Here is a 14,922-nt window from a genome sequence, read left to right as displayed (position 1 = left end):
ACTATGACCGTGTTTGAACTATTATTAGTGCTAAGTTTGTCTGAACTGTGAATTGTGTTCTTGCTTGTGTTGTTGATCGCTGGTAACCTCACCACCGAAAGTAAGAAGTAAGCAGAAGCAGTTTCTGGGTTGCAACCAAACGACAGGGGCGCCGTTCTGGGCTGCTACAGGGCCTGAAAACCGACCTACCAAATGGACAAAGGCCAAATCTCCACGGGACCGAAAAAACTCTATGCAGGCCACCAAACAATGTGGTTTTTATGGCCCATGGCCCGTCTGCGACGCGCAGGGAACTACTTCCCGCTGCGCCAGTGGTGCAGGAAAGTGATGCAGGCTACCAAACGCACCCATAGTGCAATGCCTAAAGTGGGCAATGCACAAGTACAACTAGAACACATCATGCACACGTAGTACAATTATCAAAATGGGAAATTCTAGAACAATGTACTAGAACCGATCACGCTAGAACATATATTAATGCCCAAGCACGATTAGAACTCACCGTAGCCCAATTTGTCACTATCAAAACCACTATGTTTTTATGTGCGAGTAAACGGGAAGAAAACGCCCTTGTCAAATCTCCTTTGTTGGCGGTGTCTAACTTGTCGAGTTGGGCGACAACTCATGGGTGTGTGACGTCTGCTTTATGGTAGCGCGGGGCTGTGTGGAGGTGGAGGTACGTCGACCATGGAAGGGCAAATGCCTAGGGATGTAAACGGATCAGATCAGATTGAATTTTGCCCATATCATATTTTTTACCATATATTTTTTCTCGGATTCGAATCAGATTGGCTAATGATCAGTTTCCGATTTGAATGCAAATATACCGGAACACGGATTCAAATCGAAAATTGAGCGGATTCGGACCAGAAACAAAAATAGTTAGATACATGCTCTCATCGGTAGATATTTATAGTTCTTCTAAATCTTGAGAGAGATTTACACTTTCAATCTTGTGTAGTTATGAAAAAAAGAAACACAATACGCTAAAACTCAAGTATCGATAGAAATTTAGAGCTAAACAGGCTCGGCAAATAAATTTGGCAACTCAATAACTATTAACCTTGCAAGATTGGCATTGGCTTTTGACAAAAAAATCGGATTGTCTGGTTTAAAGCCTTTGGGTTATCCTAATTAAATTTCGGATAGTTCATATTCACATGCTATTTGCTATACCATATCCAGAGCACCACTTCGGAATAAGATATCCTTATCCGTTGGATTCTTTAAAATCGGATATGAATAACTTAAAACGGATTTGGCACGGGTTTCGGTGCGAAGTTTATCCTACTGTTTACGCCCCTACAAATGCTGAATGGGGTGAGTGCGGTTCTCGACAGTAAGGGCATCTCCAACGGGGCGACGTAAACGGACGATGAGCGACTGTTTCGTCTGCGTGGGCCGAAAATGCCCCATGAACCAAAACAACCAAACGCACGTTTTTTGACCACCCGAGCCGAGAAATGCCTCCGGCAACCAAACACGCGCGACTGGCCAAGTATTCTGCGCACGCTTTCCTTTCAGTTTCCACGCTTTGGTTGTTGATGGCTTCCGTGGCGGCTGATCCCCATTTGCCACTCGTCCTGATTTGGCAGGGCGCTTGCGAGCCAAGCATTGGTGGACATAAAACCAATTCCATGGACACGGACGCACGAACTTTCCCCTCCTCTCCTCTTCTTCCCAGCCCTCCGCCCTCTGCCGGTCCCTTACCTCACGCCGGCGTCAATCCCCACCGCGCACGGCAAGGGGCGGATTGCCTGGCTGATCGATGGACGGGAACGCTCTGGAGGAGCTGATACGCCGGCTCCTGGACGGGAAGAAGAACAAGGGGCCGGGGAAGAAGGTGCAGCTGAGCGAGGCCGAGATCCGGCACCTCTGCGTCGCCGCCAAGGAGATCTTCCTCTCCCAGCCCAACCTCCTCGAGCTCGAGGCGCCCATCAACGTTTGCGGTGAGTCAAGATTAATTTTTTTGATTCCATCGCGGTCGTCAAATTTGGTTTTTTTGATAACAACGATCCGTGTGTGTGTGGGGAATCGATCAGGCGACATCCACGGGCAGTTCTCGGACCTGCTCCGGCTGTTCGACTACGGCGGGCTGCCGCCGAGCGCCAACTACCTGTTCCTGGGCGACTACGTGGACCGCGGCAAGCAGAGCATCGAGACCATCTGCCTGCTCCTCGCCTACAAGATCAAGTTCCCGGACAACTTCTTCCTGCTGCGGGGCAACCACGAGTGCGCCTCCATCAACCGCATCTACGGCTTCTACGACGAGTGCAAGCGCCGCTTCAGCGTCCGCCTCTGGAAGCTCTTCACCGACTGCTTCAACTGCCTCCCCGTCGCCGCCCTCGTCGACGACAAGATCCTATGCATGCACGGCGGCCTCTCGCCGGACCTCGACAGCCTCGACCGCATCAGGGAGATCCAGCGGCCCGTCGACGTGCCCGACCAGGGACTCCTCTGCGACCTCCTCTGGTCCGACCCCGACCGCGACAGCTCCGGATGGGGCGAGAACGACCGCGGCGTTTCCTTCACCTTCGGCGCCGACAAGGTCGCTGAGTTCCTCAACAAGCACGACCTTGACCTCATCTGCCGCGCACATCAGGCAAGCCGACCTTCCAACCTCCTTGCACCCGCGCATTGCAGAATCAATCAATCAACCAACTTGGCATTGACAATTTGACATACGCTTCTTGACAGGTCGTAGAGGACGGCTACGAGTTCTTCGCGGACCGGCAGCTCGTCACCATATTCTCCGCGCCCAACTACTGCGGCGAGTTCAACAACGCCGGCGCGCTCATGAACGTCGACGCCAGCCTACTCTGCTCCTTCCAAATCCTCAAGCCCTTGAGAAGCAAAACGCAGCAGACGGAGTGACGGGGGCCGTTTTCATTGTTATTAGAGGGCTTGTTTAGGATCATCATGGGCATCATGTCGTAGATTCTTCTCCTGCACAGATTTCTCCATACAATTTTGTGGGTTGGGGGACGTACAGCTGATCCGACCTCCACTTCTGTTGAATCCTTTGCCCTGGACTTGATTCTGTACGTGTATGTAGAAGCATATTGTTTCTGAATCGCTCCACGTCTGAATCCACTACACCAGGATCAAAATGACATCTCAAAGTGCAGATATATACAACCAATTTTCTGGTGATAACATTATTAGCGCGCTGGTCGCGAAGCAAAATACTGTATGCGTGCTGACGCGGGTAGAGACATTAGGACCTCTTTGTTTCACATGAACAAAACATGTCCAAGAATGTAGAAAAGGAGACTGGAAAAGTTACGTGTTGTATTTGTGGCACCATAGGAAATCAAATGTAATTGTAGCTAGATGTTAGTGGAGGAAATTTCTTCACTAAAACAGAGTTAAAATCATCAGAAAGTTCTATATATGTCCTTTTTTATAGATCAACAGGGAGGACCCCCTCCCCAGTTCCATTGATATAAATCAACGAAACCAATAGGCCCCGAGGTTCATTACAGTTCCATAAAGACTAGGTGTCTAACCGAAAAAGAAACTGAAACAGCAAAACAAGGGAAAGTTTAAACAGGAAACAACACTAGTTTTTCAACTACAAGAAGAGCTATAGCACTGCATCCAAAGAGGGGTACACCAGCGATCAAGCTTCACGCTCCAGCAAACTCTGGGGAGATGCATGAGGCCGCCTCCAAGGTGGAGGTAGGAGTAGACCAAGTGCCAGGCAGCGCCTTCTTCTTGGCTGAAGGAGGGGAGAGACTTTGGCGGGAGCGGGCATCAGTTAGCCCCCCTCGATGCGGAAGTTCGTCGAAATTTCCTTCAGTGCAAGCTCGCATAAGTGGTCGACGAGGGGAAGCATGGGATCCTTGAAGATGATCTTCCATCGCCTGACTGACAAAGGGATCATCCGAAGAATCTGGTGCAAATTAAGTCATGATTGCCCATTAAAGATCATATCATTGCGGAATTTCCAAATGCACCAAAGAGTGGCAGCACAGATAGAATTTAAAACTGGGTGTTTTTTGTTTGCAACCCAGAATCTAGCAATAGAAATATAGTCATGGCCAATTTGAATGTTGAAAAAGTTGGCTATGAATTTCCAAATTTGCTTTGCCACAATGCATTGGAAAAAGAGATGATCAATGCTTTCATTTTCAGAGCAGAAAACACAACACACAGGTTTATTCATATTTCTCTTAAGTAGATTATCTCTAGTCATGAGCTTGTTATGAGAGAGAAGCCACAGAAAAATATGAACTCTGGGAGGCACTATTAAGTTCCAAACAGCTGGAATGTAAACTGGCATCACACCACCAAAATTGATGATAGCATATAAAGAACTGGAAGAGTAAACCCCGGAAGATTCATATTTCCAGATTAAGGAGTCACATTCATCTGAAAGGGTAATGCTAAATGCAATCTCTTCAAGTTCCTGCTATTTTGCATAAGAGCAGGAGGAAAATTTCTTCTAAATGTAAGCATAAGGGTACTTCCATCCCAGACCTGGGAGATGGTTTTATTTTGTTCATTACAAACCACAAAGAGGTCAAAGAACTGAACAGCCAGAGGGGAGGTACCAAACCAGGTATCTTCCCAAACCTAATTTTGGTCCCATCTCCAACTTTCCATTTATAACCAAACTTGACACTTTCTGCAGCCCACATCACCCCTTTCCAAAATTGGTAGACACGAGATGTAGAGCTACAGAAGATGTTAGGGTTATGTGTGTCATATTTGGCATCTACTAAAGTCTTCCAAATTTTCCCATCATCTAAAGAATATCTTTTTATCCAGGAACTCAGGAGACAAAGGTTAACATTGGCCAAGTCAGGAATCCCTAACCCACCAAACTCTTTCTTTTTGCAGACTAATTTCCAGTTAGCTAGATGGAGCTTCCTGTGTCCTTTAAAATCATTCCACAAACAATTGGCCATCTGGGTATTAATAAGATCCAGGGCCCACTTGGGAATTTTTAAAAAAAAAGATAAATAGGGATACTAGCCAGACATGCTTTAATAAGAGTTAGTCTGGCAACATAAGAGAGTAATTTCCCTCTCCAGCCAGCAATCCTTTTTAGAATTTTATCTATTAGGGGCTGGATATCTTCTCTTCTAAGCTTACTGTAGTGCAAGGGTATACCTAGATATTTGATAGGGAATTTGCCTAGGGCACATCCCAGGATGTCAATGTAAGACTAGCCACAATGGGAGTATCATAGGTAGTATCATGCATTCCATGCATGCAAAATGCTGATGTGGCAGTGCAATTAAGGATGAGAGAGAGGGTACTAGTATCATAGGTAGATACTGTATCATAGCACATACTACTAGAAAAATTAATGTCAAGTAAATCTTGTACACATATTTACATTGAGATTCTACAAAACAATTAATATATGGAGACTATGATACTAGTATATGATACCATGCATTGTGGAGATAGTAACATCTAGTAGTATCATACGCATGATACTTCTATATGATACTATGCATTGTGACTAGTCTAAGAGTTTACCTCTTCCTCACTAACACCTAGAGATATAAGCTCACTCTTCTCATAGTTAATCCTCATCCCTGATACTTGTTCAAAACAAGTGAGCACCACCTTAAGGTTTGATGCTAGAATAGGATTTTTTTCAGAGAAAAGAATAGTGTCATCTGCATACTGGAGGCAAATAATTCCTCCAGGGCAGAGATTTGAGCAAAGACCTCTAATGAGGTTTGCATTGGATGCTTTAATCAGCATTCTAGTTAGAACATCTACTACTAGATTAAAAAGAAGGGGGGAGAGGGGATCTCCCTGTCTCAGCCCTTTGCCCGTGACAAAGAAATTTCCAACAACATTGTTTAGTTTGACTCCAACAGAGCCTTGAGTAGTAATAGCTTTAATCCAGGCTAGAACTTTAGGGAAGAAGCCTCTCTTAAGAAGAACATCTAAAAGAAAGTCAATGTCAACTTTATCAAAAGCTTTTTTATAATCCAGCATAAGGACCAGCCCTTCTTTTCTTTCATGTACTATAGAATGAAGGACTTCATGGGCAGTCACTACACTTTCCAGTATAAATCTACCTTTGATGAATGCAGATTGGTTAATAGATGTAATGATGCCCATGATGAGAGCAAGCCTATTGGTTAAAACTTTAGTAAAGATTTTAAAACAACAATTCAAGAGACTAATAGGCCTGAACTTCTTCATGCTACTAGCTTCAGGTTCTTTTGGGATCAAAGTTAAAATGGCAAAATTGAGTCTAAATAGATCTAGTTTACCCTCATGAAAATCTTTAAACATAGCCATGAGGTCATCTTTTAACATGTTCCAAAAATGCTGATAGAAAATAAAAGGTAAACCATCTGGACCAGGGGCTCCATCAGAGTATGAGTCAAAAATAGCTTTCTTGACCTCTTCCTCTGTAAATGGGGCCTCTAGACCTCTATTCTGCTCAGCAGTAACGCATTCCTCAGAGGAGTAGAAATCCTCAGCTAACCTATAACCAGAAGGCACTTCTTTTTTAAAGAGGTCCTTGTAGAAGGAGGTAGCTAGTTCAAGCATGTCTGCCTCCTCTGTGATGGGCCCATCGGGACCATCCAGGGAATGAACTACCATCTTCCTCCTCCTCTGGTTAGCAACAGAATGAAAGTAAGCTGTGTTCCTATCTCCTTCCTTAATGTCCCTATCTCTAGATCTTTGTTTAGCTTTAACTTCTTCCTTCAACCAAAGATTGTGCATTTCAGCATAAATGATTTTTAACCTAAGGAGTTCTTCATGTGAAAGCTCCTCAGATTCAGACTTAATATCTAGGAAGTCATATTCTTCCATCAAGTCTTTTTTCAAGGTCCTGAGCTATGACTCTATATTTTTGCTCCAGCCTTTTGACCATTTCCTAAACCTCCTAAATTTTTCCTGCCAGACATCAATTGAAGTGCTTCCTCTAACATGAAGAGCCCAATTCTGCCTAGCTAGGTTTTTAAACTCTTCTCTCATGAGCCACCATTTCTCAAATCTGTAGAGGGGGGCTCTTGGAATACTATCACCACCAGATTCCCACAGAATTGGTGTGTGATCACTCCCCATTCCGGGGAGAGCTCTAATGCAAGCTAAGGGAAAAATCTGATCAAGCTCAGTGTTACAGAAGACTCTATTAATATTGGACATGATCAGATTCTCCTGATTATTAGCCCAAGTAAATCTTCTATTCCCTAGCTTAACTTCCATGAGACTCCAAATCTCCACCCAAGCATTAAACTTATCAATCCATCTATGGTCAATGACTCCATTACTTTTATCTCCCTGGAATCTAACTAGGTTGAAGTCACCACCAATGATAGAGTGGCCATTAAAATCTAAACAGAGGCTGTGCAATTCAGAAATAAAAGCCTCTTTTTTGTCCTCATAGGAGGAACCATAGACAGTAACAACTCTAAAGATAATACCAGAAGCTTTAATTTTAAGCACAACTGAGACTGAAAAGCACCTAATATCCCAGCTAATAACATCAAAGAGATCAGAATCCACTCCAACACATATGCCTCCTGCAGAGCCAATGGCTGGGAGCGAGTTCCAACAAAACATTTTGTTACCCACTAGAGAGTTAAGATAATTGTCAGAAATGACTTCTTTTTTTGTTTCCTGGAAACCTACAATATTTGGCTTGTGTTTTTGGAATAGGTCAAGCAAAGTACTTTTCCTTCCCGGGGCCTGAATTCCCCTAGGATTACAGAACAAATAATCATATAAAATTATCTGTCATGGGGTGCTTGCCCCGCCTAGTTTTTTTCTTGATGCTAGACCAACCTAAAGCATCAGGGAAATCCTCATCATAGTCAGGACCCTTCAGGTGAGCAGGAGTAGAAAGTTTTGCAGGAATGTTATCATCAACAACAGGCGATTTAAGTTCATTAATAACTAGAGACGTGTCAATACCAACAGTATTGGCAATATCTATAAAATTGTAAGGAGAAATAACTTCAAAAGGATTAGAGCTGGGATTACCTGTTACTCTTGAGCTGGCTGGTACCACCTTTTCCAGGTTTTTCTTCTGGGCCAGTTCTTGAGCTAGCTGCAACATAGATTTCCCTTCATTGTTAAAGAGCCTTGAACTCTGCCTTGTGCCAGCTATAGGTCCCCATTTATTGGTTTGTTTGGAGAGAGGCACATAGTCTAGGTGAGCAGAAAGCTCCTCCTGAGACAGGTCTTGTGTTTGACTTTCATAGAAGTCATATTCCTCTTGACCAAGCTCCATATCTTGAAGCAAATTGATGCAGCTGTTGTCAATCTGAGTTGTTTGATTTATCCAATCCATCACCTTGTCATTTGCAGCTACCATGTCAGGAATAGGACTGAGCTTGCTAGGTCCAGGTGAGATATCCCCCTTTTGATTCAAGTAGAACTGAGCAATCTCATGCACTTTCTCAGATAGAGTAGAGGTGCTTTTTTGCTTGTCAGTGGCTGGAGCACCAAGGTTTGCACGTGAGGCTCCAGTAGAAGTTTGACCTGCTGAGGGGGTTGAGTGATTTCCAGTGTCCATAACATCATTCTCCTTCAGAGTTCCATCCTCAGGACCTTGATCCTTATCTTCATTATCAGGGTCAGGGTGAGGTGGATGGATGTTATTTCCACCTTCCTCAAGGTTCACAACACTAGTTGGCCCTTCCACAGCAAATCTCATTTGAAAAAGAACACCTTGCACTTCAAAGATCCTAGATCCAGGGATCCTGCTATGGTCTCTGCACTTGATCTTAACCCTGACTACTTCATAGAAAGTCTTGAACATTCCATGCCAATCTACATCCACCATGATGCCAAAAGATGTCACGGATTGCATGAGGATAGGCCATTTGCACCATTCTTGGTTGAGACGTCTAATTTGAAGCCAAACCTCCTCTAAATCAGCATAGTAGTCCATCACACCACTCCATACATGTACCTTAACAAACACATTTTCCTTGGGAAGACCAAATCTTGGGTAGCCAGCAATTTCTTCAACATTGAGATGTGGGAGAAACTTCACAAGTTAGTTCCACTCATCAAGCATCCTAATCTGCCAAGGCCAATTTGTTCTGTAGATTTTTGCAAGCCCCTGATAAAGCTCCTTCTTGGACACTTCCCCTTGGTCAATATAAACCAGAGCTATATTGTGATGAGCAGGAGCAGGGTTATTTGTGGTCTAAAAGGTTAGCTCAATGTGACAGAAACCCAGGCCTGATGCAGCACTCCCAACAAACTTGGCCAGCTGCTGAGGTTGTTTCTTAACAGGACAGGCATCCACCTCATGTTCCAGGGAACCACAGATGAAGCATGACTTGGGAGTAGGGAAAGCATCTTTGTGATGCCCAGGTTCACCACAGTTGTAGCAAATGACTTCAGCATATTGTTCCATCTTTCCAGTAGCAGTAGATCCAGAACCAGTGGAGGTAACAGAGGCTCCATCTTTAGATTTTCCATCAAATCCTGCAGCTTTGACTACCTCTTTATCTTTTTGTGGCTGTTTCTAAGCTTTGTTATCCTTGTTCTGTTTTTGAGGAGCCTGCTGCTGCTGTTGCTGCTGAGGCCATGGAACAGGCGCCATGCCAGGAGGCTGCCATGCACCAGGGTATTGGTTGGGGTAAACCTGCTGAGGAGGAAAACCACCACCAAACTGATGCCACTGTGGATGGAACTGGTAAGGAGGAAAGCCACCAACAAAACCTTGAGGGGGAACCATTTGAGGTTGGAACCCGAAATTGTAGGGAGTCGGCGGTGGCATCTGCTGAGGAGGAGGTTGCTGTTGTTGCCAGAGTCCTCCTCTACCACCTCCCCCCTGTTCTTCCCCCGGCCTCTGCCCTTCTCCGACATGCTGCAGATCTCAGCAACCTGAGAGAAAGAGAGGTTTGGCAAGGTATTCCAGGGATGGTCACTCAGACAGATATGTAGAGCTGGTTGGGATACATCATCTCCATCAGAGACGGGGAAGCTGTCGGAGACAGCAAAACAGCTCCTCAAGACGAGCTCTCTTCTGACCCAGACAAGGAAGGATAGTGGAGGCGCCTTAGAGGAAGGAGGAGAAACCCTAGTGGAGGAGCAATCTTCAGAATCCCAAATTTGCCAAAGAAATATCCCCAAGCCTTATCAGCGTCGCTATCGCTTTTAACACCTTTACACGTGAGCCTTCTTTCTTTCCTTGAACTCACTGAGTTATCGTTGCTTCCCGCGCAGCAAGAGCAAGCCTGAGAAACTGTCAAGACCTGCCTGCTTCGCTTCCTGAATCCAGATTTTCTGCGATCTTCCTCCCAATGTTGGTCGATCCCTCTTTCATTGCAACCAGTGTTGCCGCAGCAATCACGTCCCTGAAGCTGAAAATCGAGGACTCTCCCAGGAGATCTAAAGACGGAGGTAGCTTCAGTCGCAATTCCTGCGGTGTCACTGATGGTGATGGAGCCAACTTTGAAAGGAGCCCAACTGCATTTGTCCCCAAAATCAACGTCGACTGCGGTTGAGGAAATAGAGGGACAGTGTTTGGACCCGAAGAGAAATCTACCACGGACCTTAGCTTGCGCTTGAATCTCCTGCGCTCTGATCCCACAGTCTGACCCAGCTTCAGAGAAGAATGAGTCAATGAACCAATGTACCTGATTATCTGATGTAAGTCTCCTCTCGCCTTCCTGGGAGTTCGGCGGCCTGATCCAATCCAAATCTCAAGCAGAGGCTGAGGCGGAGAACAGAGGTTCAGGGTTGCCGACGAAGCCAGAGGTGGACGTGGCCTTGCAGCTGCCTGCCTCATCCGCGCCTCCATGAACTGTGAACGCCAGCGTCAGACGGCGAGCGGCACGGCGGAGCGGTCTGAGCAAATTCTCCAGCCACGGCGAGCGATGTGGTGCGATTGGGGAGCTTCCGAGCGAGGGAGGGGTAGAAACCAAGGAGGCGCGACTGGTCGGTGAAGGTGGGGTAGCGGATCCACTCCGCCGACACTCCGTCCGCGACCAAACATTGCACGGGCTCGTCTGGGAACCCGCACCTGGTTCGATCCCACCGATGAACAGGGCATGGTGCTCCATATCCCCATCCTCCGCCTGGCCCAGAATCGGAGCAGGGCGGCGCTTCACTGTCGGGAGGCTCAGGGTGGCGGAATCCCACCACCTCGATCGCCGGCCGCCACCCGCGCTTCCAGATACCAGATCTGCCTCGGGAGATCTCGAGGAAGCGGAGGCCGCCACCCAATGGGCTCGCACATGGTGTCGCGTTCCTCCGACGAGGCTTGAAGGAGGTAGATGAGGTAGAAGCGGCAGACCAGCTTGTCGTGGAGGTCTAGCTCCAACGCGCTGGCCCCTCGTGGATCCTCGCGAGGCCGAATGGGGCCCCGAGAGGTCGACCCCCCCCCCCCCCCCCCGCGTGAACTGCTTGGAGACGTCATCCGCACCCTCCGCCGCGCTTTGGAGGGCCTGGAAGGTGGCGGCGGTGGAGGAGGAGCGGAGGAAGGTCGGCGGCGGGGAACGCATCCAGCGGAGGAGCTGAGCTCAGGAGGTTCCTTGTACGATGTAATATCCAGTGGTGTGCTGTACAGTCGGCGTTAGTCTAGCTCGATACCACCATTGAATAGTGGAATGACGTCCTGAATGAGGGTTCTGGCAAGTGACCATCAACCTATATATGTCCTTTGACCAGAGAAGCCAGTAATCCTCTTTTTTAGAATTATTTGGCACGAAAAAAGAGACAAGGGTCGCATGGTAAGATTCAATTGTGAACTTTTTGACGAGTAGTGCTCCCTCCCTGTCATCCCCGCGTGGAGACAGGGGGAAACCCTAGATCCCGCCGTCCTCGAACCCTTCTCTCCCTCCCCCATCCCTCACCGATGCGAGAGGGCGTGGCCAAGCATGGCTTTTCCGCCGGGAGCGATGGTGGCGTCCGACGGTGTCGTTCGCCGGTTCTTGTTCGAGAAGGAGGGGAGGATATGGCAGCTGATGTTGCTCGAAGGTTGTTGGAGTGGCTCCTGCAGGGCGGATCTATGCCAGGTGGGCCCGGATCTGCTGGCGGTAGCATGTCTGTGACATCTAAGCGGCGTCGACAACATGGCGAAGGCGTTGGGATCCTACGTCTATTGATGCGCGAGCTCGTGGGTGGCAAGGACGGTCATGAGGGGACGATCGTGTGTGCAAGGTGGCCGGGTTCTGGTGAGGTGGAGGTGGCGGCGTAGGGCGCTTGCGGGCTAGATCTAGGCTAGGCGGGCTAGGATCTGGTGGCCGCTTTACGGGCCTTTGGGCACGGGCTACGTGGGCCATGATGCACTCGGCCTACCTGCCGCCCTGCTGTTATCGTACCGATCCGTTTGCACGTCCGACCTCTGGGTGCTCTTGGGTCACAATCGTTTGGGCCTGTGGTTTGATACGGTTCGGGAGAAAGCCTTGCCGTCGTGTCCGGCACCGACGCAGTGGTGCATGCAGGTGTTGCCGTGGCTACTTGTAGGGCGTCGAGGCGAACCATCCCTACTCCCCGATGAGTATCGGGGGAAACCGTAGGACTAGTTCGCTGGCCGGGGGCAGCAACTGTGTGTTCGCGTCGCATCCCTTCTTGAAAATGGTGCCTTGATACTCAACGACCTTTGGTGCTTTTAGTGGTGGGACAACTTCGAAGGACGCGTCGGTTGAGGGTCTACATGTATGTCTTTCCGCGTTGGTCTTTCTTTGTATCGCTTTACTTTTATGTCGGGCATGTCTGTGTTGTTGCACCAATATTTATTTTATCTGAATGGTTGTATGATGTTGTTGTTATTTATAAAGCGTGACGAAAAGTCTATTTTGAGGAGAAATTGTTAAGTTTAATTTTGCCCGTGGTTTGACTTTGATTTGATCATCTTTATTAGGATCCTTTTTTTATGGTCAGTATTAGGATCCTTTTGGTTTTTGACATCCTGTGTTCTCCTTCCCTCCGTAAAAAGATGTTGTAAATTTGTTTTTCGAATGTATCTTGATACTAAATCTAATTTTAGATAAACGTATGACATCCTTTTAGGGAACATAGGTAGTTAGTATGTGAATCAAAGACCCATTTATTCTCATTCACAACAACGGCACGCTAATAGTGAGTAATGACCATATAGTTGTCGCCGACGGCGTAGGAGCTCCGTCTTGACGGAGGCGGCGCCGACGATGGTCAGATGGTGTTCTGGCAGAAGATGACCTTGAGCTCCCGGGGCGCGAGGCACTTCTGCGGCACGGGCTCCACGTCGCCCCCGCTCACCCGCGTCAGCGGGCACCGCTGCTTGAAGTAGACGTAGTCCCCCTTGCACGCCACCACGCCGCCGCCCTTGCCGATGACGCGCTGCTCCACGGGGCAGCCGTCGTTCAGGTTGACTGGGCAGCCCAGCACCGGGCACTGCCCGCCGCCGATGAACTGCGGGGTCACCACCGCCCCCACGTTGAACCCGTCCTTGAGGCTCACGCTGTACGCGGCGAGGTCCTCCCCGGGCCCGGCCTCTGTGGAGTGCACGACCAGCTGCACCACCGTCATCGGCGGCGCCGTCCCCGTCTCGCAGCTCGTCGGCGACGTGCAGAGGGTGCGCGCCACCACGCGCCCAGCCCAGAAGGTGGGCGGGAAGGGGAAGGAGACGAGGCCGTTGGCGTCGAGCTGAATAGTGTTGCCGGCGATTGAGGGGAAGCCATCGTTGGAGGTGACCAGGGGGTACACGGTGAACGGGCAGAGGTTCTGCAGGCCGGGTCAGCTTGGTGTCCACCGCCGATACCGTGGTCAGAACGGCGGCGGCCGCAATCAGGAAGGCGAGCACGAGGCGCTCGGCCATGGCAGCCATAGCCTGGTGAAGCTTGGTTCTTGGGTTGTGAACTGGTTGTGGGTTCTAGACGCTGGTGCAGGCTGGTTTATATAGGCGAGTGGAGGAGCACGAGCTGTCTTAAGCTTTCGTGCACGCTCTTCACGACCACCCAAACAAACACATGATTTAGTGGAAAAATTCACCCGAACAGGATCATAACAAACCCTCCTGACTGAGTAGCATGCCAAAGCTCCTCGATTGACCAAGTCTTTCGGTCACTGTGTCGCTCATTATTTCTGCAGTGAATTCTCCTCCATAAGAGCATCCATCCTCGCTACGACGGCCAGGAGCCCAGGAGCATATGATCTGGTCGATCATTCGTGCGGCATCGATCGGTTTGACTGAATTCACTGCGTGGGAAGACTTAATTCTGTGTACTGTTGGATTTATGTTCCTGCGTTAACTTCCCAGAGGCTTCAGTTTCGCTCATGCATTCCCATCTGCAACATCAATAGTACCGATCCGATGAGAACTGATATACGCGCGTTAGATTCTTGGAGTTCTTAGCTACCAAGGACATCAGACTGTTTTTTTTTTTTCAGCAGTATTCCTTCCAGATTGGTTCCGTGATAAACCCGTCATGGCGAGTGGCTTCTATTCTAGCGAATGTAGCATGCTTCCTTGTCGAGCCGATGCATTTGTTTCTTTCTGCAGGTTACATGAGCTTCAAGATGCAAAGCCACGTATTGGGTGCGGAACCGGCTGCTCTAACATCAAGAAGCTAAGTCTTTGCTTCAGCAAATGGATAACTCCCCTTCAAAAAGTACACGGAAAAGAAAAGGAAACTAGCCCCCATAAGCCGGAACCGGCTCCTCTATCGTCAAGAAGAAAAGTCAGGTCAGAGACTGATTTTGATTTAGCAAACAGGCAACCCCTCCAAAAACATAAACGAAAAAGAAAAGGAAACGAAAAAAGAAACATAGGAGATACTACCTCCGTTCGGGATCATAAGACCGACACATATACCTAGATCGTCGATTTGACCAACATAATATGAATATTAAAAAATAAAAATTATATCATTATATATTTTAAAATATATACCTTGGATTACATTGGTTAAATTTATGACCTAGGGATATGCTCTGGCCTTATAATCCCGAACAAAGGAACTATATACCTGAGCAGGAGAGAAGTGTAGGGAA

General features: G+C 47.9%; 1 protein-coding gene and 1 pseudogene across 1 annotated transcript; one reads left to right on the top strand and one right to left on the bottom strand.

The window, feature by feature from the left end:
- Positions 1 to 1,579: 1,579 nt before the first annotated feature.
- On the top strand, positions 1,580 to 3,113 carry LOC127318550 (serine/threonine-protein phosphatase PP1). Its single transcript, XM_051349025.1, has 3 exons — positions 1,580 to 1,949; positions 2,043 to 2,602; positions 2,698 to 3,113. The coding sequence occupies exons 1-3, from the start codon at positions 1,769 to 1,771 to the stop codon at positions 2,872 to 2,874; spliced, it is 918 nt and encodes a 305-aa protein (XP_051204985.1). The 5' UTR covers positions 1,580 to 1,768; the 3' UTR covers positions 2,875 to 3,113.
- Positions 3,114 to 12,979: 9,866 nt separating this feature from the next.
- LOC127318447 (osmotin-like protein) lies at positions 12,980 to 13,777 on the bottom strand (annotated as a pseudogene).
- Positions 13,778 to 14,922: the final 1,145 nt, after the last annotated feature.

This window comes from Lolium perenne, chromosome 7 (genome assembly GCF_019359855.2).
Source record: "Lolium perenne isolate Kyuss_39 chromosome 7, Kyuss_2.0, whole genome shotgun sequence".
Taxonomy (NCBI): domain Eukaryota; kingdom Viridiplantae; phylum Streptophyta; class Magnoliopsida; order Poales; family Poaceae; genus Lolium; species Lolium perenne.
Note: the sequence above shows the minus strand (reverse complement) of the source record. Positions and strands in the feature narration are given on the sequence as shown.